This window comes from Argopecten irradians, unplaced genomic scaffold (assembly GCF_041381155.1).
Source record: "Argopecten irradians isolate NY unplaced genomic scaffold, Ai_NY scaffold_0443, whole genome shotgun sequence".
In the NCBI taxonomy this organism is placed as follows: domain Eukaryota; kingdom Metazoa; phylum Mollusca; class Bivalvia; order Pectinida; family Pectinidae; genus Argopecten; species Argopecten irradians.
This window is the reverse complement of record NW_027187910.1, coordinates 27982-46350: the sequence shown is the minus strand read 5'-3', so window position 1 is coordinate 46350 and position 18369 is coordinate 27982. Positions and strand designations below refer to the sequence as shown.

The window sequence follows — 18369 nt, the reverse complement described above, 5'->3', positions numbered from 1 at the left end:
TCTGAATACAGGTTCATTGTTTCTTTTCTGAAGGAATTTTAATATTAACCTCTAAATCCCCTATTGGGCCCCACTCCTCCCGCCCCCAGGGGGTCAGAGCCAAAATTTATACAAGTTCTGTTCCCCTTCTTCCAAGGATGTTTATGGCCAAATTTGGTCACAATCCAAACAAAACTCTAGGACAAGAAGTGATTTATAGGATTTACCTCTATTTCCCCTATTGGGCCCCACCCGTCCTGCCCTCGGGGGGCCAGATGTCTAAATTTATACAAGTTTCTGTTCCCTTCCCAAATGGAGTACTGTGGCCAAAATTTGGTTACATACAGTAGAACTATGACTGGTAGGCGGTTTAAAGGATTTACCTCTAGTTCCACTATTGGACCCCGCCCCTCCTGCCCCCCGGTGGTCAGAGCCAAATTTAAACACGGTATGTTCCCCCCTTTAAGGATGTTTTGTGGCCAAATTGGTTAATTTCATCAGAAAAAATATCTATATGACTAGTAGCGATTTAAAGGACTTTACCTCTATTACCCTATTGGGCACCCGCCCCTCCTGCCCCAGGGGGATCAGGCCAATATTTATACAAAGTTCTGTTCCACATTCCCCCTACATGGAGGTGTTTGTGGCTCCAAGAATTTGGGCACCAATCAAGCAGATATTGAACTATTAATGACTAAGTAGCGATTTATAGGATATTAACATCTATGTTTCCCCGTTGCATTGGCACCCACACCGTCTCATGCACCCTGGGGGGCCAGAGCCAATAAACTTTCAAAAGTTCTGTTTCCCCTTTCCCCCAAGGCGATGTTGTGTGCGCAGAATTTGGTTACAATCTCCATAACTTGAAGAACCTATATGACTATACGTAGCAATGTTTTAAAGGATTTACCTCTATTTCCACTATGAGGCCCCACCCCTCATGCCCCCGGGGACCAGAGCCAATATTTATACAAGTCATGTATTAATACCCGAAAGGATATTTTCTGGCCCTAAATTTTCGGTTACATTCCTTGCGGATCTCTGTGCTTAGTAGCGACTTTAAAGGATTTACCTCCTAGTTACCCTTTTCGGGGCACCGACCCTCTTGCCCCCGGGGGGGGGTTCATAGCCACAATTTTATACAAGTTATGTTCCGACCTTCACACCCAAGGAATTGTTTTGTGGCTCACTTTGGTTTCCAATACATGCAGAACCTACTATGACTAGTACGCGATTTAAAAGGTTTTAACCTCTATCTTCCCCTATCTGGGCCCCTGCCACATCTCTCCATGCACCAAGGAGGGTCAGAGACTCCAAAATTGTTTACAATGTGCTGTTTCGGGATCGCTCACCCTCAAGGCATTGTTTGTGGCCAATTTGCGTTACAATTTCTTGCAGAGAATCTCTGTGTCTAGTAGCGATGGTAATGTTATGTACCACTCAGGCTTACTTCTGCCCTATTGGGGCAACGCGCCTATCATGCACCCCCAGGCGGGAGCCAGTGCACATATAATTATACTAGTGTCTTGTGTCCGCTTACCCAAAGATGTTTGGTGGTCCAAGATTTGGTGCATATAATACCTGTGCAGATAGTAATGGAGTGTTAGACTTTGGACTTGACTATTGCGTATGTGTAAAGGATATTTACCTCTATTTCCGCATTTGGGCCCCGACTCCTCTCTAGGTCGTCTCTCCCTGGGTTCAAGTGCACAAATTTATTCCAAGCTTCTGTTACTACCTTCACCCAAGGTTGTTTGTGGCTTGATTTTGGGTTACAATCCATCAGCAAATCTTGGACAAGTAGCGATTTAAAGGTTTTACCTCTAGTTTCCCCCTATTGGGGCATCCCGACCCTCATGCCCCCGGCCCGGGGTCAGAAGCCGAATAATGGGTTATACAAAGTTTTGGTCTCCCCCTCACGCCCCCAGTTTGCTTTGTGGCCCACAAATTTGGGTTAACAAATCACATGAAGAAGGAACTCTTAGGACAGAAGTTAGCGATTTATAGGTAATGTTGACGGGATAAGGGGGTTTGTGATCACGGCACGAACTCGGGAACGCTCGCGCACCGGACAATACGGACGACGGACGCCGCGCCTATGAGCTTATAAAGCCACCGTCCGGCCATTCGGGCAAGGACGAGCTAAAAATTCAATCATTTAAAAAACCCCTATCAAAAAAAAAAATCTAACCACTACTAGGAGCTTGAGAAAACTCTAAAATTTTAAAGTACAATATGATTGATGTCCTTAACCCATTACTGACAATTCTCCATAACCTTAAAAAAATCCATAGTGGCAGTCATCCAATGGATAATTTAGGAAGTGTAGGATTTCAATTTACAGCGTAAAATTTACTAACAAGCGAGGCCCATTCTTAGGGCCTGGATCGATCACCTGCGTTTTTTGTTGAGTAAAATTATACACAAGACTCATGACAATATAGATAAACAGAGATCCCAGAGGGGTATTTGGTGCCCACCAAAGAATGATCTATGTCTGGACAACAGAAAGAGGGATCTTTTCCCATGCTTTTCAAACTTTTTTACTACCACTTACTATATATTGAACCTTGAGGAAAGATCTCTTTCATCAGTACCTTTCTGAGATATGTAGCAGTAACAAACTTCAATGATATCAAAATTCAAGATGGCTACTTGTCGATCATCTTGCTGACCGATCTGTCCCAAAATGCAATATGCACAACTAGGGTCGTAGGGGAACAAACCTACATATAAAATTTTTGAGAAGATTCCATTCCAGTACTTTATGGAAAATAGTGTTAACAAACTTTAACTACTTCAAAAAATCCAAGATGGCCGCCTAGTCAGCTATTTGGTTGACCGAATCACTCCCAAAATGCCAATATGCAAAAAAAAAAAACTCACTAGGGATTCAAGGGGAACACATGCAATATGTAAATTTGATGATGAGAGATCTTTCCTAGTGAGAGACCAACTCGTACTTCTACGTGACATTGAAAATGCAGGTGTCTACTAATACGTTGTTGAGAAGACTATATCAAACTCCAAGATGGCCAGTCAGTCCTTGTTTTGCCATCGATGGTTGGATCTGACTTTGTCCCCAAGAATTGCAATTTGCATAACGATAGACTGAAGGGGCGCCGAGCTTCTAGGGTTGAGAGGTACCTATATAGTGAAATTTGACAAAGATACGCTCGCACTTCAGTACTTTCCTACTGGGGGAAATACTCTTTGAAGACGGTAATAGAGTCAATACTTTAACTATCAAACTTTTTCGCAAGATGGCCGCCGGTCGGCCATCATTGTTGACCGGACTTCTGGTCCCAAAATGCAATATGCACAACTAGGGCCCTAGGAGAAAACCAACTTATATGATATTTGAGAAAGATCCTCTTTAAGTACTTTCTGAGAGGAAATTGAGCGGGGGTAACAAACTTTAACTATCAAAATCCAAGATTGGCCGCCAGTCGGCCCATCTTGTTGACCCGATCTGTCCCTGCAAAATGCAATATGGCACAACTAGGGCCCTAGGAGAATAACCAACATATGAAATTTGAGAAAGATCCCTTCAAAACTTTCTGAGAAATAGCGCGGGTAACAATCCTCAAAACTTTTAAACTATTACAAAATCTCAAGATGGCCGCCAGATCGGACCATCTTGTCTTGACCGATTGGTCCCAAACATGCAATATGCACAACTAGGGGCCCTAGGGAGACACCTACATGATGAAATTTGAGAAAGATAGACCTTAAGAACTTTCTGAGAATAGCATTACGCGGTAACCAACTTTAACTATCAAAAAATCCAAGATGGCCGCCAGTCGGCCCATTCTTGTTGACCGATTGGTCCCAAAATGCAATAATGCACAACACAGGGCCACTAGGGGAACCTACATGTGATAATTTGAGAGAAGATCCCTTCAAAACTTTTGAGAAAGGAAATAGCGGTAACAAACTTCTAACTATCAAAATCCAAGATGGCCGCCAGTCGGCCATCTTGTGTTGAAGCGTTTGGTCCCAAAATGCAAATATGCACAACTAGGGCCCTAGGAGAACCAACATATGAAATTTTGAGAAAGATCCCTTCAAACTTTCTGAGAAAATAGCTGGTAACAAACTTTTAACTATTCAAAATCCAAGATGGCCCGCCAGCTCGGCCCATCTTGTTGACCCGATTGGTCCCAAAAATGCAATATGCACATACCTAGGGCCCTTGGGGAACTTCTCCTACATGTGAAATTTGAGACCGGATTCCCTTTTAAAAACTTTCTGAGAAATAGAGTGATAACAAACCTTGAACTATCAAAATCCAAGATGGCCGCCTAGTCGGCCATCTTTTGGATACCGATTGGTCCCAAAATGCAATATGCACAAACTAGGGCCCTTGGGGAACCTACAGTGTGTAAATCTTGAGAAAGATCCCTTCTGTCCTTTCTGAGAATACTAGCCCCGGTGGTACAACGAATTGTTAATTCGGACGAGAGGACGGACGGACGGACACGGGAGAGCGGACGGAGACCGGAAAGCTGTACGGGACGACGGACCAACGGACGAAAAGGCGATTTGAATTAGCCCACATTCTGATGGATGGTGGGCCTAAAAAAATAAGCAAAAAACTTGGACTTCCAAAGATTTAATTTAGAATCACACACCAACACAATTGATGCTATTGATTCCATACAAAATATGCTATCCAATTACATCGGGTTCACGAGACAAAAGTAATTTTATATGAATGTAGTAGCCATAGATTGGACCTTTTTTGACCATCGCATCTTCATGTATTGCCGTCTAAGGCCCCGGGGGTCAGTGCCTATCACTTGTACAATCTTCAATATTCCCACAACATCTATAAGGATGCTACATTGCATTATAAGTGCCTCTTCCATTCTTAGTTTGACAGAGGAAAGAAGTCGTTTATATGGAAATAGCTAAAATTAACCCCTTTTGGACCCCACCCTTCAGGCCCCCCCGGGGGGGAGGGGGGGGGGGTCAGCCCATTCATTTGCACAAATATTGAATCCAAAAACCCATATAAGGAATTGTAACCTTTGACAATTATGAGCGTAATCCCATGGTTAAGTAGCAGAGGAAAAAAGTCATTTATATGGAAATTGAACCCCTTTTGACCCCGCCCCTCAGGCCCCCCCCGGGGGTCAGCCCTATTCATTTGCACAATTGGAATTCCCCACCTACATGGATATCCCTACCCTTAAGGATGTACCATAGCATTTTCGGTGCCTATCCCATGCTCCGTTGCTGAGAGAAGGAAGTCATTTATATTGGAATCAGCCAAAATTGTACCCCCGTTTGAACCACCCGCCCATCAGGCCCAGGGGGTCAGCCCTTTTATTTGCACAATTTTGAATCCCCACATTATAAGGATGCTACCATTGTATTATGAGAGCTATCTATACCCATGCGCTTAGTTTTCAGAGAAAGAAGTCGTTAATCTGGAAAATAGCCAAATTGTGAGGCCCCTTTTGACCCCGCCCTTCAGGGCCCCCGTGGGGGTCAGCCCCATCATTTCGCACAATTTGAAATCCCCACCTATAAGGATGCTCACCATTGCTATATGGGTGCTACTATACCATGCTTCGGTTTCAGAGACGAAGTCGTTTTTATGGAAAATAGCCACCTTGACCCTTTTTGACCCGCCCCTCAGGCCCCCGGGGGATTCAGCCCCATCATTTGCTACATTTTTGAAATCCCAACCCTATATATAACGATTGCTACCATGTGCATTATGAGTGGCTACTCTCTTGGCTTAAGATTTCAACGAGGAAAGAAGTTCGTTTATATGGAAATAGCCCAAATTGGACCCATTTGACCCGCCGCCCCTCAGGCTCCCGGGGGGTCAGCCCCATCATTTGTTACAATTATTGCATCCCACCCTATAAGGATGCTACACATTGCATTATGGGATTTGCTATCCCATGCTTTGGTTTCAGAGAAGAAGTCGTTTATATGGAAAATAGCCAAATTGACCCCTTTTTGGCCCCGCCGCCTCAGGCCCCCCCCGGGAATCAGCCCCAATCATTTGTTACAATATGGAGTGTTACAAGAGGTAATAACATCTGCAAAAAACACTAAATTCATAATACTTGCGTCAATCCTTTCATATTTGCAAATTAATATTAGTAAAGCAAAAGTATTTGTCAAAAACAATTATCATATTGTCACTATTCTAGTTTTATATATTAGAGGATATGACCATATACATACTGAAAAATCAATACACATTACTTTAAATTCATCGATTGAGATCCATTTTGCATAAGGTTTCTTTCTAATCTTATTAAAAAAGGCATTTCTTATTTAGAAAAAAAAAACCCGACAGTAGATTGTATTTACAGAATTAGCCTTTTTCAGTAATGAAACCTTTTTTTTATTATATTTTTGGGAACCTTGTGATAGGTAAAGCACTCATACCTAGTTCGATATCAAACTTTATGTTTATTATTTTATCTCAAACAAAAGTATGAAACCCATATTAATCTCCTTAACTACTATATTACATGCATGTAATTACAAAAAAATGAATACACATTTACAATATAATACCAAACGTGTTCATTCATATAGTACCATTGAACAAAAACTTTTCACTTTTAGGCTTAATAACAATAATGTTTGCAATGGAAACAAAAACAGCAAAATAAACAAACACAAAACACAGGTATCTGTAAATATGTTCACACACTGTATACACATGTGTACTGTTTCTTTTAAAGCGTGGTAGGCGCGCGCGTGCTCAGTCCGTGTCACGCCTAACGGCCGCCACACAAAAAAAAGTATTGTCAACCTTCGTCGTCGAAACATGTGTTCAATATTTTGGCTTTTGCTTCAATACCACAAAAGGAAATTCCTTTTGATACACAATTTTAAATTTCTTCTTCTCAGACGAGGGCATCTCCCCAACGGTCTTTCAGCAACTTAGCACGGATTTTATTTATTTCAGGGGGTAGATCTGTCATTACACTGTAGCCCGATCCAGGTTTAAGCTTCATGGCAGCTTCTAGCACCTCATCCCTGTCTATCAAGCTATTGAAACGTATGATGATATTGCGCTTTCCACCCTGGCCACCCTTCAGCCTGTGCGCGGCTTGAAAGATCATCTGGTCGATAATATCGTTTGGAAGTTTTAATGTAGTCGACAGAAATTCTTTTACTTTAGTGAGTGTTTCCCTGGATTTTTCCCCTTCGGGTCCTTCAATGCCTTTTAAAACCAGATTCCACTTTCGGTCCAAAATTTCTAGCTTCAGTCTCTCATGCGACTCATTTTTTATTTTGGTTTCTATTTCAGGCTCTAGTTTATTCAAAGTCTGGTTAGCATGGGTCGCAAATTTCTCTAAGTGGTCGACACGCGCACCAAGATCTTTTACGGTTCCCCGAATAACATCGATCTCACGGCTAAAACTTTAGTGCATATTTGCAAAACATTCGGCGATGTCCTTGTTTTTATATGAATCAACAAGACTTTGGTATTCAGACGTTTTATTTGGCTCTACCTCCATTGTTCCTGAATACACGTACACGTACTCGTATAGGCCACGTATTTCTATAAATAGAATAGTTCACAGGTGTGGTCAAGCAGGTACCCGGTAATTATTTTTCAATAAAACACGTTTCCAAAGTAATAAAAGTTCAATCAATCAAATGGTGAGTTACCTTACAACATAAGGTCAGTACTGGTATGTGCAATTCCTCCAATGTAATGTTAGGAATGTATATATGGATATGTTTTCTTCGGAGGCTTCTCAGGCACCTTCACTCACCCCTTCCATCTCAACCGGAAGTCTCGACATACAAAGTCTTTACTTATTTTATATCGATTGCGAAACTAGTTTTATGAATAATCCCTTTGCAAGTTCGGAATATAAGCGCGAAAGGGGTCTAAGAGCAGGATGAAATCTAAGTATCCGGAAAAATTCCATTTGATAAAACAACTGATCCCTTATATTCGCAATGATTCCAAAATGTATTCATATATCAGCTGTGAGTTTACTTAAGTGAAATATATCAGAGCCGTATGTCACTAGCCGATTCAACGACACAAGGGTCTGACTTCTTACAGTTTTTTTTACAACCATGCTTAATATCTCAATTGATAACTACTACTAGGTTATGACAAGTGTTATTATATTCACAATACTTGTTTGATGGCTTAATATGCAATGGTGATTTAACATTATTAGATATTAAATTGAGCATTTACAGATCAATTAGGAGTTTGCAGATTCCAATTACCAGTGTTCTATTAATCCGATATGAGGGTTTGTAACCTGTAGATTTATGCTGATAAAAATAATTTGGAGATTGTGACGTAATGTCGATATATTCAACACCATTCTTTGAATCATCTAATGCTTCCAATGACAAAATAATTAGTATTTAAACTCAGATTGTTCGATTTCCTAAAACACTTTAATAAACACGGACAACTCTAACCGATACTGTTCCTTTTTGTTATAGCTGTGACAGTAATGTGTTTGTTAAAGACGTTCCAGAATGGTAAGGTTCGAAATTATACTTACAGGAAATCTATTTGTCATAAATCTGGTGATACAAGTCATACTGCGAAAAAATATGTAGTAGCATCAAAACCTGCGACATACTTATAAATGCTGCTTATACGCAGTGTTTCTTATACAGATTGATGATTGGAAAGATTCTATTTGGCCCCTAAATGGTACTAAAATATCTAAAGCAATATTAGTAATTGAAGCATGATTAAAGTACATATTGCAAAATACAAATGTTATGTGACATGGTCATTTAAAACTATGAATATAAAAATACATACATTTGAATGCATCTTCATGGAAAGGAAACACTAAAAATATAGTCATAATTCTCCAGCGATGCAAAGAATAACATTCATTAATGAACTACAAAGTAGGCAAATTACATATCTTAAAAGTATGTACATGTAACCTTTTTAAGGTGGTACCATGGAATCGATTAACTGACTTATGTAGGTTATCAACTTTCGCTATTTCACTTTTTGGCAGAACTGGCAGCATTAACGACAATATGTCAAGGCAGTGTCAACCCAGTCCATGTGGAACATTTTCATTGCCTTCAATATCCTGATAACGGTTGCTTGATCTAGGAAATTACTGACCTAACGCCTCCAACCGTTGTTCCACATCAGGTTGATTCAATTCACATCTCTCTATGGCAGAGGCGGCAATCCCAAGCTCAAGAAACAAGTTTAAGTAATCTTTGCCGATATTGTTCACAATGCCATCTGTAACGAATAATTTTACAGGGTTGTTACTCACTAAGTATTGAAACGTTTGTTTGTTTGAGTTTTACGGCCCATCGACAACTAAGGTCATTTAGGGCCAAACTACAAGTCATGCATTAATAACAGGATAAAAGATCAGGGTAAGAAAAGGCAGGTAAGGACTAAAACACAGATTGTAAACGTTTATTTGATAAAAAAAGGTTTGCATTGAATAACATAGTTTTGGCTAAAACGCATGAGAAAACTCATGCACAAAGTTGATGAAACTATGAAATGTTCAGTTGATACGATGATATGATGAGAAAACGTTCATATTTTGTTAAAATACCGATTTCTTTGAGATAATTAAAAATACGATTATGTCTCACGGCATGAAACAAAGTGTACATGTCGAAGACATCGTAGTACTTATCTCGTATGTGCTTAAAATCAATACAGTACACTAAAATATGTTCCACTGTGAGAGGAGAATCACATGCATGGCATGTGGGAGGATTCTCCCCTCTTAATAGATAGGAATGTGTAAAATATGTGTGTCCAGTTCGGAGCCGAGAGAGAACAACTTCCTCTCTGCGGTTTCTCCAACTGGACAGTTTAGGATTAAGTGTAGGTTGAATTTTAAACAGTTTATTGTTTGTTTCGGTAGACCAACTTTGTTGCCAATGGTGTTTGATGGCTGACTGAATTGAAGATTTGATGTTGGTGTATGGTAGTTTCAAATCTGTTTGTGCTAGGCGAAGAGCAGTCTTAGCTGCTTTATCAGCCTGTTCATTCCCCTTTATACCAACATGACTGGGAATCCAGAGATAGGTAATTTGCGTTTTAGAAGATTTTGGATTAAAGTATTTCTAGGGTTTCTTGATTTCAAAGCCTGAAGAACCGAAAGAGAGTCTGAACAGACGATTGCCTTTTCAATGCGGTGTTCTTCGATGTGGTCAAGAGCCAGACCGATCGCACAAGTTTCCGCAGAGAAAATGGAGGCAACATCTGGAAGTCGGATAGAGGAACAGTGATTAGATGTACAGCATGCTGCCGCAACTTTATCACCATCTTTTGAGCCGTCAGTGTAGATCTTAACATGATCAGGGAAAGTCCTGATGCACTCCCGAAAGGAGGATTTATGTTCTTCGGGTAATGCACTGGACTTTGCCCTATCATGCAAAGATAAATTGATATCCGGTGTTTGAATGAGCCATGGTGGTACATCCGATATGGTGTACTCGTCAATGGTGTCGAAATTTATATTTAGTTCCTGCAAAAACTTTGAAATTCTGATGCCAAATGTTGGTATGAGCTTTTGATTTTGTCTGAATATGTCTTGGTGTTGTGGATTAAATACAAGATCGAATACGGGGTTTTTTGGGATTGGATTTCAGTTGAGCTGCATACTGTAAGGATAATTTCTTTCGTCGATCGTCTAGAGATGGCTCATTAGCTTCCACATGGAGACTCTTCACAGGTGTTGTTCGAAAAGCTCCAAGTGCCAGACGCAGTCCCTGATTCTGGATAGGGTCAAGCATCTGTAGATAGGAGCTGCGAGCCGATCCATAGACCATCGAGCCGTAGTTAAGATCTAATGTGATCTAGTGATCTAATAAGTGCACGGTAGATACGCAGAAGCATTTCACGGTCTGCACCCCAATCAGAATGGGACAGAACACGTAGAATGTTCAGCGCCTTCGAGCACTTATCCTTCAGATGTTTTATGTGTGGAACAAAGGACAGTTTCGAATCAAATATTAGTCCAAGAAATTTAGTTTGTTCAACTACTGGAATTTTAATTCCATTGAGTGTGAGGTCAGAATCATTGTGTGGTTTTCGTTTTTGACAGAAGTGCATAAAGACAGTTTTTTATCTTGAAAATCTAAAGCCATTTTCGTCAGCCCAATTTTGTAATTTGCCTAAACATTGTTGTAGTTGTCGTTCTATAGTGTGTTTTGATGTGTTTTTTGATCTGTAACAGATCAAGAAATCATCCACAAATAGAGACCCTTCCGTAGATTGGCCAAGACATTTAGTTATGCTGTTAATTTTTAATCCAAAAAGTGTGACGGACAGGATACCAACCTGAGGGACACCCATCTCCTGTTTTTTGTGTTTCTGAATAAGTTGAACCCGTTCGAACTTTGAAATGCCTGTCAGATATAAAATTTGAAATAATCTTTGGCAAATTACCACGTATGCCGATATCATGAAGATCGTTCATGATTCCATATTGCCAAGTTGTGTCGTATGTCTTTTCAAGGTCAAAGAATACGGCCATTAGATGTTCTTTCTTGGCAAAGGCTTCTCGTATAAATGTTTCTAGTCTAACTAAATGGTCTACCGTTCCCCTGCGGTTTCTAAAGCCGCTTTGCAAAGGACTTAAAATATTGTTTGATTCCAACGAAACGAATTATGTAGTCGCAAAATATGTCGCCAAAATACTTATGTATCCTAAATCAGTTAATTGAACGTCTACTAAAGATGATCCTTGTATTCAAGTTACACCTCATGATCATTTTTAGCTCACCTGGCCCGAAGAGATTTAGAGGTTAATATTAAAATTCCTTAAGAAAAGAAACAATGAACCTGTATTCAGAACATTACTTGGCATTACAAACCAGGTGAGCGATACAGGCCCTCTGGGCCTCTTGTTTAACCTTTACACGCGCCATGCTGACAAAACACTAGCGTTATAGTTTTATTATTATATATGATCTTATTTGATAATAATGCGTAGCTGTAACGATGCTCACTCCAGAGAATGTTTTATTTCTTCCTCATCTTTAAATGGGACAAAAGACTCTCTATTTATTTCCAGCACGTCATTCAACTTCAATATCTTAATTCCGTGTTCTCTTTTTACCATTATCTCCAACTAGAGATGAAGCCATTTGTAAGGAATTCCCTGCCCCATTGGTCTTTGCTAGGTCGGTTATCTGTCCATGCAGCATCTCCAGGTTTTTACCTTGTTTAGGCTCTAAAGTGTTATCTATTGTACAGAACCGGACATGTTTGTGGAACGACAGCTCCGGGAACTTCATGATTGCTTTTACATCGTCTATCCGACTTTTGTTGTCCTTCAAAATATAATTCCAGAGTTTACCTGTGATAACCCTTTTCAACAGAAAGTCAAACATTAGAGGTTCATGATGTTGATGCATACAAAATACTTAGGTACATTTCGTCACATACAACTTGCCATATAGAACGCTCAAATGGCTTGTGATGACTTAGGCAACGCTATACATACAGTCTCAGAAACCGTAACACTAGGTATGCATATTGGATATCAATAGAATGTATACGAATGCATCGTTTGTTTGTTTGTTTGATTAATTAATTAACGTCCTATTAACAGCTATGTTCATGTAAGGACGGCCTCCCATGTATGCGGTGTGTTGCGTGTATGTTGTGCGAGGTGCGTGTTTCGGGAGACTGCGGTATATTCATGTTGTGTCTTCTTGTATAGTGGAACTGTTGCCCTTTTTATAGTGCTATATCACTGAAGCATGCCGCCGAAGACACCAAGCAACACACCCCACCCGGTCACATTATACTGACAACAACAGGGGAACCAGTCGTCCCACTCCCTTTTTGCTGAGCGCTAAGCAGATAAGATCCTAAATTTAGTCCCCTTTTTGACGATCATGCAGGGGCCCTGATTTAGAACAAAAACATCAATTATCCAATCATGAATTGTTGTATAGATAAACTAACTTATTTTTCCTGTCTATATTGCCCTATAATTTTCATCTGCAGGTCACAATAAATTCTGTAATATTGGTTTAAATTGGGTATAACTTTTTATTGCATCGGGTTATTTCGCGAAATTCCAATCGTAATAATTGGCAATGTCTCGAAAATGATTTTGGTAATGACACCTAATCTAATGTTTATCCATTTGAGATTCGTATCTTGGCGCCAGTTCTCCGAAATTCCTAATCGGAGTATACCTATACATATGTGATCAATTGGTCATATTCACTAAAAGATGTTGTGACATATCCGTATTTAGGAGTACCTAAATAATATTTGAGACAGTCTTTGAATCCGATTGGCATAAATATTAGGGACCTAGCTGTAACAGTTAAATAGTTAATCAAGTAATCTTGTTGACCGATTGATTGCTTTAGCTGTTTTCACATATGTTACTATTCTACGTTTAAATGTTTCGTACGTACGTGTCACTGAAATGCACAAATGCAAACTAGGGCTCACGCCTAAAAATAGCAATAACTATCGGTCAACAATTTTAAACAAGGGCCCTAATGTGAGTTTCAGTACTTTCAATTTGTTAGTGGTCTTTTAAAGATTCCTATTAACAGATATTGAATCCAGTATTACGTAGACCGGTGTTGATAAAATGTTGCCTTTTTAGCATGTATTAATACGCAAAGGGCCAACCAGGTTTCCATGTATGTCTTTGCAGGAGTTAATAAAGACGGTGTATACCGTGTTGATAAAATAGCATGTATTAAAAAATTTCCCTTTTAAAACGGTATTTTTTTTTGGTTGGAGGGCTAATCCGTATATGGCTAATCCGAACGAACTTGTGGCTTTAACACTAGCGCAAGCGGAAAATTGAAAAAAATATACACGTATGGTTTTGAATTGTAATGATTGTGATAGAAATATAAGTAATACACGGTGTCCAGATTGCACATACAGTTGATATGAAGCCCATCTGATGAAAAATAAATACAATAGCGCGTGTAAGGATATAATAAGATCACGAGGTGTAATATGATTTAAAGTATTATCTTTAGTAGACGTCCCATTAGCTGATTTAGGGTACATGAGTATTTTGGTGACATATTTTACGACTACATAATTCGTTTCAATACTTAGTGATTAACAATAGTGTAAATTTATTTGTTGCAGATGGTATGGAATCAAATGAGGAGCTGGTAAAACCTCTAGACGTTGATAAAATCACATGTATTGTGAACAACATCGCCAAAATTACTTCATCTTGTTTCTGGAGCTTGGGCTTTCCGCCTCTGCCATAGAGAGATGTGAATTGAATCACTCTGATGTTGAACGACGGTTCGAGGCTCTCCTTAAAGAGTATATCCAGTGTATATTACCGTTTTTGTTTTGTATCGGTCATATTTAAAATAAGAAGAAGTCGAAAACCGCGTCGAAATCGGTACAAGAATAACAAAGTTACGGCGCGTCGAAATCCAAGCTTTTACCTGAGAAACAAACCACAAGCAAGCTTCTTAGCGACTCGTTCCGTTTTGGGGCCCCGATAGGCGGTGACGTCACTCCGGTAATCCACACGATTAGGCAATATGGCGGAAAGGTTAGACAGAGGCGAATTTGAAGGAAGCGACGACGATATTGACTTGCATATGTCAGATGGTTCATCATCGTTTGGTGATATAAGTGATGAACATGCTGTAGGTATCCAGCCTTATTTGTTTGAGCCAGAAACATCGACAGAGGAATCTGACAACGAAGCCGAAGATACCCAAGCCCAACTACCCGTTGGAAATACCGACTGGTAAGCATACCTTCCTGTAACATTATTGTAGTACCAGCTATTGCTGATACAATTTGAATTTACCGACAGTGAGCACAGTTTATAATTTTTTTAGAAAATATATAATTGTTTTTCAACTCATCGTCGCTGTGGACAGCTGTCCCATAGTAATAAAGCCGTTTAATTTAAGTGACATTCTCTTCTTTGGATGTAAAAAATAAACCGACATCTATTCGAAATCAACTTGACCAAAAATCATAACGATATTTTCAAAAAAGAACTCTACCGGTTTTTTTGTCGGCAAAATCAATGACTACAGATCTAGGATCCCCATCAAAAATTAACTTCAGTACATTGGTATATGTAATAAACTTATGATATCCAATCCATCAATCAATATTGACGATTATTTTGTGGAGTAAATTGTCAGAGCAGGTTTAGGTTGTGCTGGAGTTGAATTTGTATGCGGTGAAAGTGGTATTTCCTCAATCTAATTTACAGTATATTATGCTTATTTCCTTTATATTTATTGCAAAATGAATATCAGTGTACTTGACACTTGTTCGTCTTTCTTTGAGGCAAAGCTGAAATCTATTTTTTTTATCATAAACTGTTCTTATTTTTTATCTAGGTGTACATGTCAGTGTTGTTCCCAGATGTCAACAGAAAGGAAGTCTGTCTGCTGCCAGGAAATTGCAGAAATAAGAACTATGTTGGAAGAATACCCAGGTGACCAATGTATTTCAACAACACAGGGGTTCCAGTGTGTATGCTTAGATCTGCAGGTGTTGAGAACATCGTACTATGGCTATTGAAGGTGGATCTAATGAGTAAGTTCTTCAAATTCTATTCTCAAGAAGTTGATAAGATGGTATGACACCAGTATATAAATAAATATATCCAGTACTGAGTGTATATTCTAATAAACTTACAAGATAGATCGTTTATTACATAACAAATAATAATTTATTACTTAACAAATATTATTATAACAAGAAGCACTTTACTAAATGGACATATAGTTCTCAATTTTAATTTTTTATTCTTTGCAGAAAAAACAGATACATTGCATACAGACAGCTTGTATGATGGTGTGCTGGGGATGGTTAGGAAGACACGTCCGTGTTCCGGTTCCATCATGTGCGGTTTCCATGATTTGGCAGGCTTTCCCCTCAGCAGATAGACAAATACGTTGGATTCAAGCCACATTAACTATTTTGACGAAGTGTGCAATGAGTGTTTCCATTTAAAATAAGATGATCTGAATGTAATATTATGTCTAAAATTAGCGTAGAATGTAAGTTTTTATGTGATATACAATTAAAATTGTTTACAAATGAGCTAATGAATTTGTCTTTTACAAGGAACAGTTATTCAAACAAAGTCTTTCAATATTATGAGGAAAACACTACATCCGCTATCCTAACAATCCTGGCTGAACCTAGATCGGAATGATGCTATGGCCTGCATCTTCTCAGGGTGTAAGTAATCCTGGCAAAGTGGAGATGGTGCCTCTCCCAAGGGTCCATTTGTTTGCATTCATGGAGCTTTCTTTAACCTTATTCATAGCTGTTTGTGTCAGGATGTCCAAATAGCCTGTAAAAATAGTATACAAGTTACTTTACATATTCATCCAACAACTTCGGTTTTGAGCAATATCACTGTATAAAACCTTTGTCGAGAATAATTTGTTAGGACAAGAATTATGAAGAAAACACGCACCTCGTTTAAACATACACACAAAACAAGAGCATACATGGGAGGCCGTCCTTACATGACATAAACTTTTTAATAGGACGTTAATAAATCAAACAAACAAACAAACAATATTAAAAAAAGATAAATATTTCAATCTGATTAAAACACAGATCCTTATAACCACTCCGTTCAAATAGGATCTGACAATATCCCATAAGGGTCACGTCCAGATGACCTTTATACCACGTGTACTTGCAGTTTCTACACCTTACAACATCAATTGAAAACATCTTTTTGCCCCAGTATACATATACGATTAGCTTTGTCGTGCACTTCGGGCGATATGACTGCATACACGACAATAATTTAGACAGCTTTTTCACACTATTTCGTCCCCAGTCAAGATTCTGGCAGTGCCAATTTGATTGGCCATTTCAAAAGGTCATCTTAACGCGACCCCTAATAGGATGTTCTCAGATACTCTTATCAAACGTAGTGATAATAAGGATATGTAATTTAATCAGCACGCTCGCAAGATTGTACATCCGCAAGATCGATCAGAATCAAGACAATCCAATTAAACTCACGATTGACCCTAAGCCACCGCCTTCTTGGAGATCTACGAACCAAGGGCTCGGCATGAACAGCCGATTGATAATACCGGGCCCATATTACCTTTCGTCTAACCGGAGTCTGAAGCCAAAGTAGTGTGAAGCAGTAAAAAAAAGAAGAAAAAGAGCAAAACCTATTCAACCACCAGGACCTTCTTCCCCCGGATACGAGATGCAACCCACGGCAAACAGGTTGGCTCAAATTGGAGCTACTGTGAAAGCCTTCAGCTACACTGATATCACGCGGACGCACATCACACCTCTAAAAGTGGTGTGCATCTGCAAGAGAGCAGTGCACCCAGTCTCGGGAGGTGGACCCAGCTTTCATGGAGACCTGCAGGATCAAGAAAACTATGCATGCCTTAGTGGGAAAGATGTTCCTAGTGTGACCCCGGAAGTACTTAGGACACTTTATCCAGCTTTCATCAAGCAAAAGACGTCAACATGGAAGGAAGTAAGACGTTATGCCCGTGTTACAGGTAGTACACTACATGAAGCTCTTGGTTTTAATGGTTTGAAAAAAAAAACAACAACACTTTGAATACGTTTTTCAATCGAAAGAAAAGCCGGAGCAAAGTGAGGAAGTAAAACGACTGATGCAACACGGCAGTGATAACGAAATCAATGCAATAGCGACCCTAGTGTCTAAGTTTTTGTCCGTCTGTTACCCATCTTTTTCTTATTACGAAGAGGGTTGTAGGACTGTATTAAAAAACGCAACCTTGATGCTCCTAGTAAGTCCTGATGGAAGCATTAGGGCAAATTCACCCGAAAGCAACCTTTGCATATCCATTGAGATAAAATGTCCTTTTCCAGGCAATGTCTACAAACCAAAGGGTTATTATGAAACTGCCATTCTATTATGTCACACAGGTTCTCAGTGAAATGTTTGTATTGGGGGTCAGATCGACTTCTGTTACAGTTGTGATAAACCGTATCCATGGAAGCTGATTTTCACAAACAAATATGGTAGGATATACAAAGAAAAACATTTTATTTATATCAAAATGAAAGAAAGTAAATGTCCCAAAAGACACCCAGACGGAACTCAAGAATTACTGAGGCGTCTTAAACTGTACTGCAAAGAACATGTTTTCGCGTAATTGCAGAAATACCATCAGTCACAGCAGATGATTGCAGACACGATAGAGTGGTTAGCTTTGGAGAAGCCACACTCAACAAACATGTCCGTGATGGTATTGTTAACTTTGGCACGGCAGCAACCGTGACATAAATTCTTGCTGTGACTAAAGATATGTTGGTATCAGTCGAAGAAGCCGCAAATCTCTGGCGTCACATGACAAGTGAAGTAGTAGTAATATCTGGCATCAGATCTTGAAAGGCAGTATTCACCAGAGCGCCAATGAAAGGTTATA

The 18369-nt window shown here is 39.5% G+C and overlaps 1 protein-coding gene across 1 annotated transcript; it reads left to right on the top strand.

Annotated features, from left to right (window-relative positions):
* The first annotated feature begins 14395 nt into the window (after positions 1-14395).
* Positions 14396-15865, top strand: LOC138312725 (uncharacterized). The gene is made up of 3 exons (XM_069253499.1): positions 14396-14705; positions 15316-15514; positions 15737-15865. The coding sequence occupies exons 1-2, from the start codon at positions 14494-14496 to the stop codon at positions 15497-15499; spliced, it is 396 nt and encodes a 131-aa protein (XP_069109600.1). The 5' UTR covers positions 14396-14493; the 3' UTR covers positions 15500-15514; positions 15737-15865.
* The last annotated feature ends 2504 nt before the right edge of the window (positions 15866-18369 follow it).

Coding starts and splice junctions, on each gene's coding strand:
- LOC138312725 (XM_069253499.1), top strand. CDS start 14,494: ATGGCGGAAAGGTTAGACAGAGGCGAATTTGAAGGAAGCGACGACGAT. Junction 14,706..15,315: donor CCCGTTGGAAATACCGACTG/GTAAGCATACCT, acceptor TTTTTTATCTAG/GTGTACATGTCAGTGTTGTT.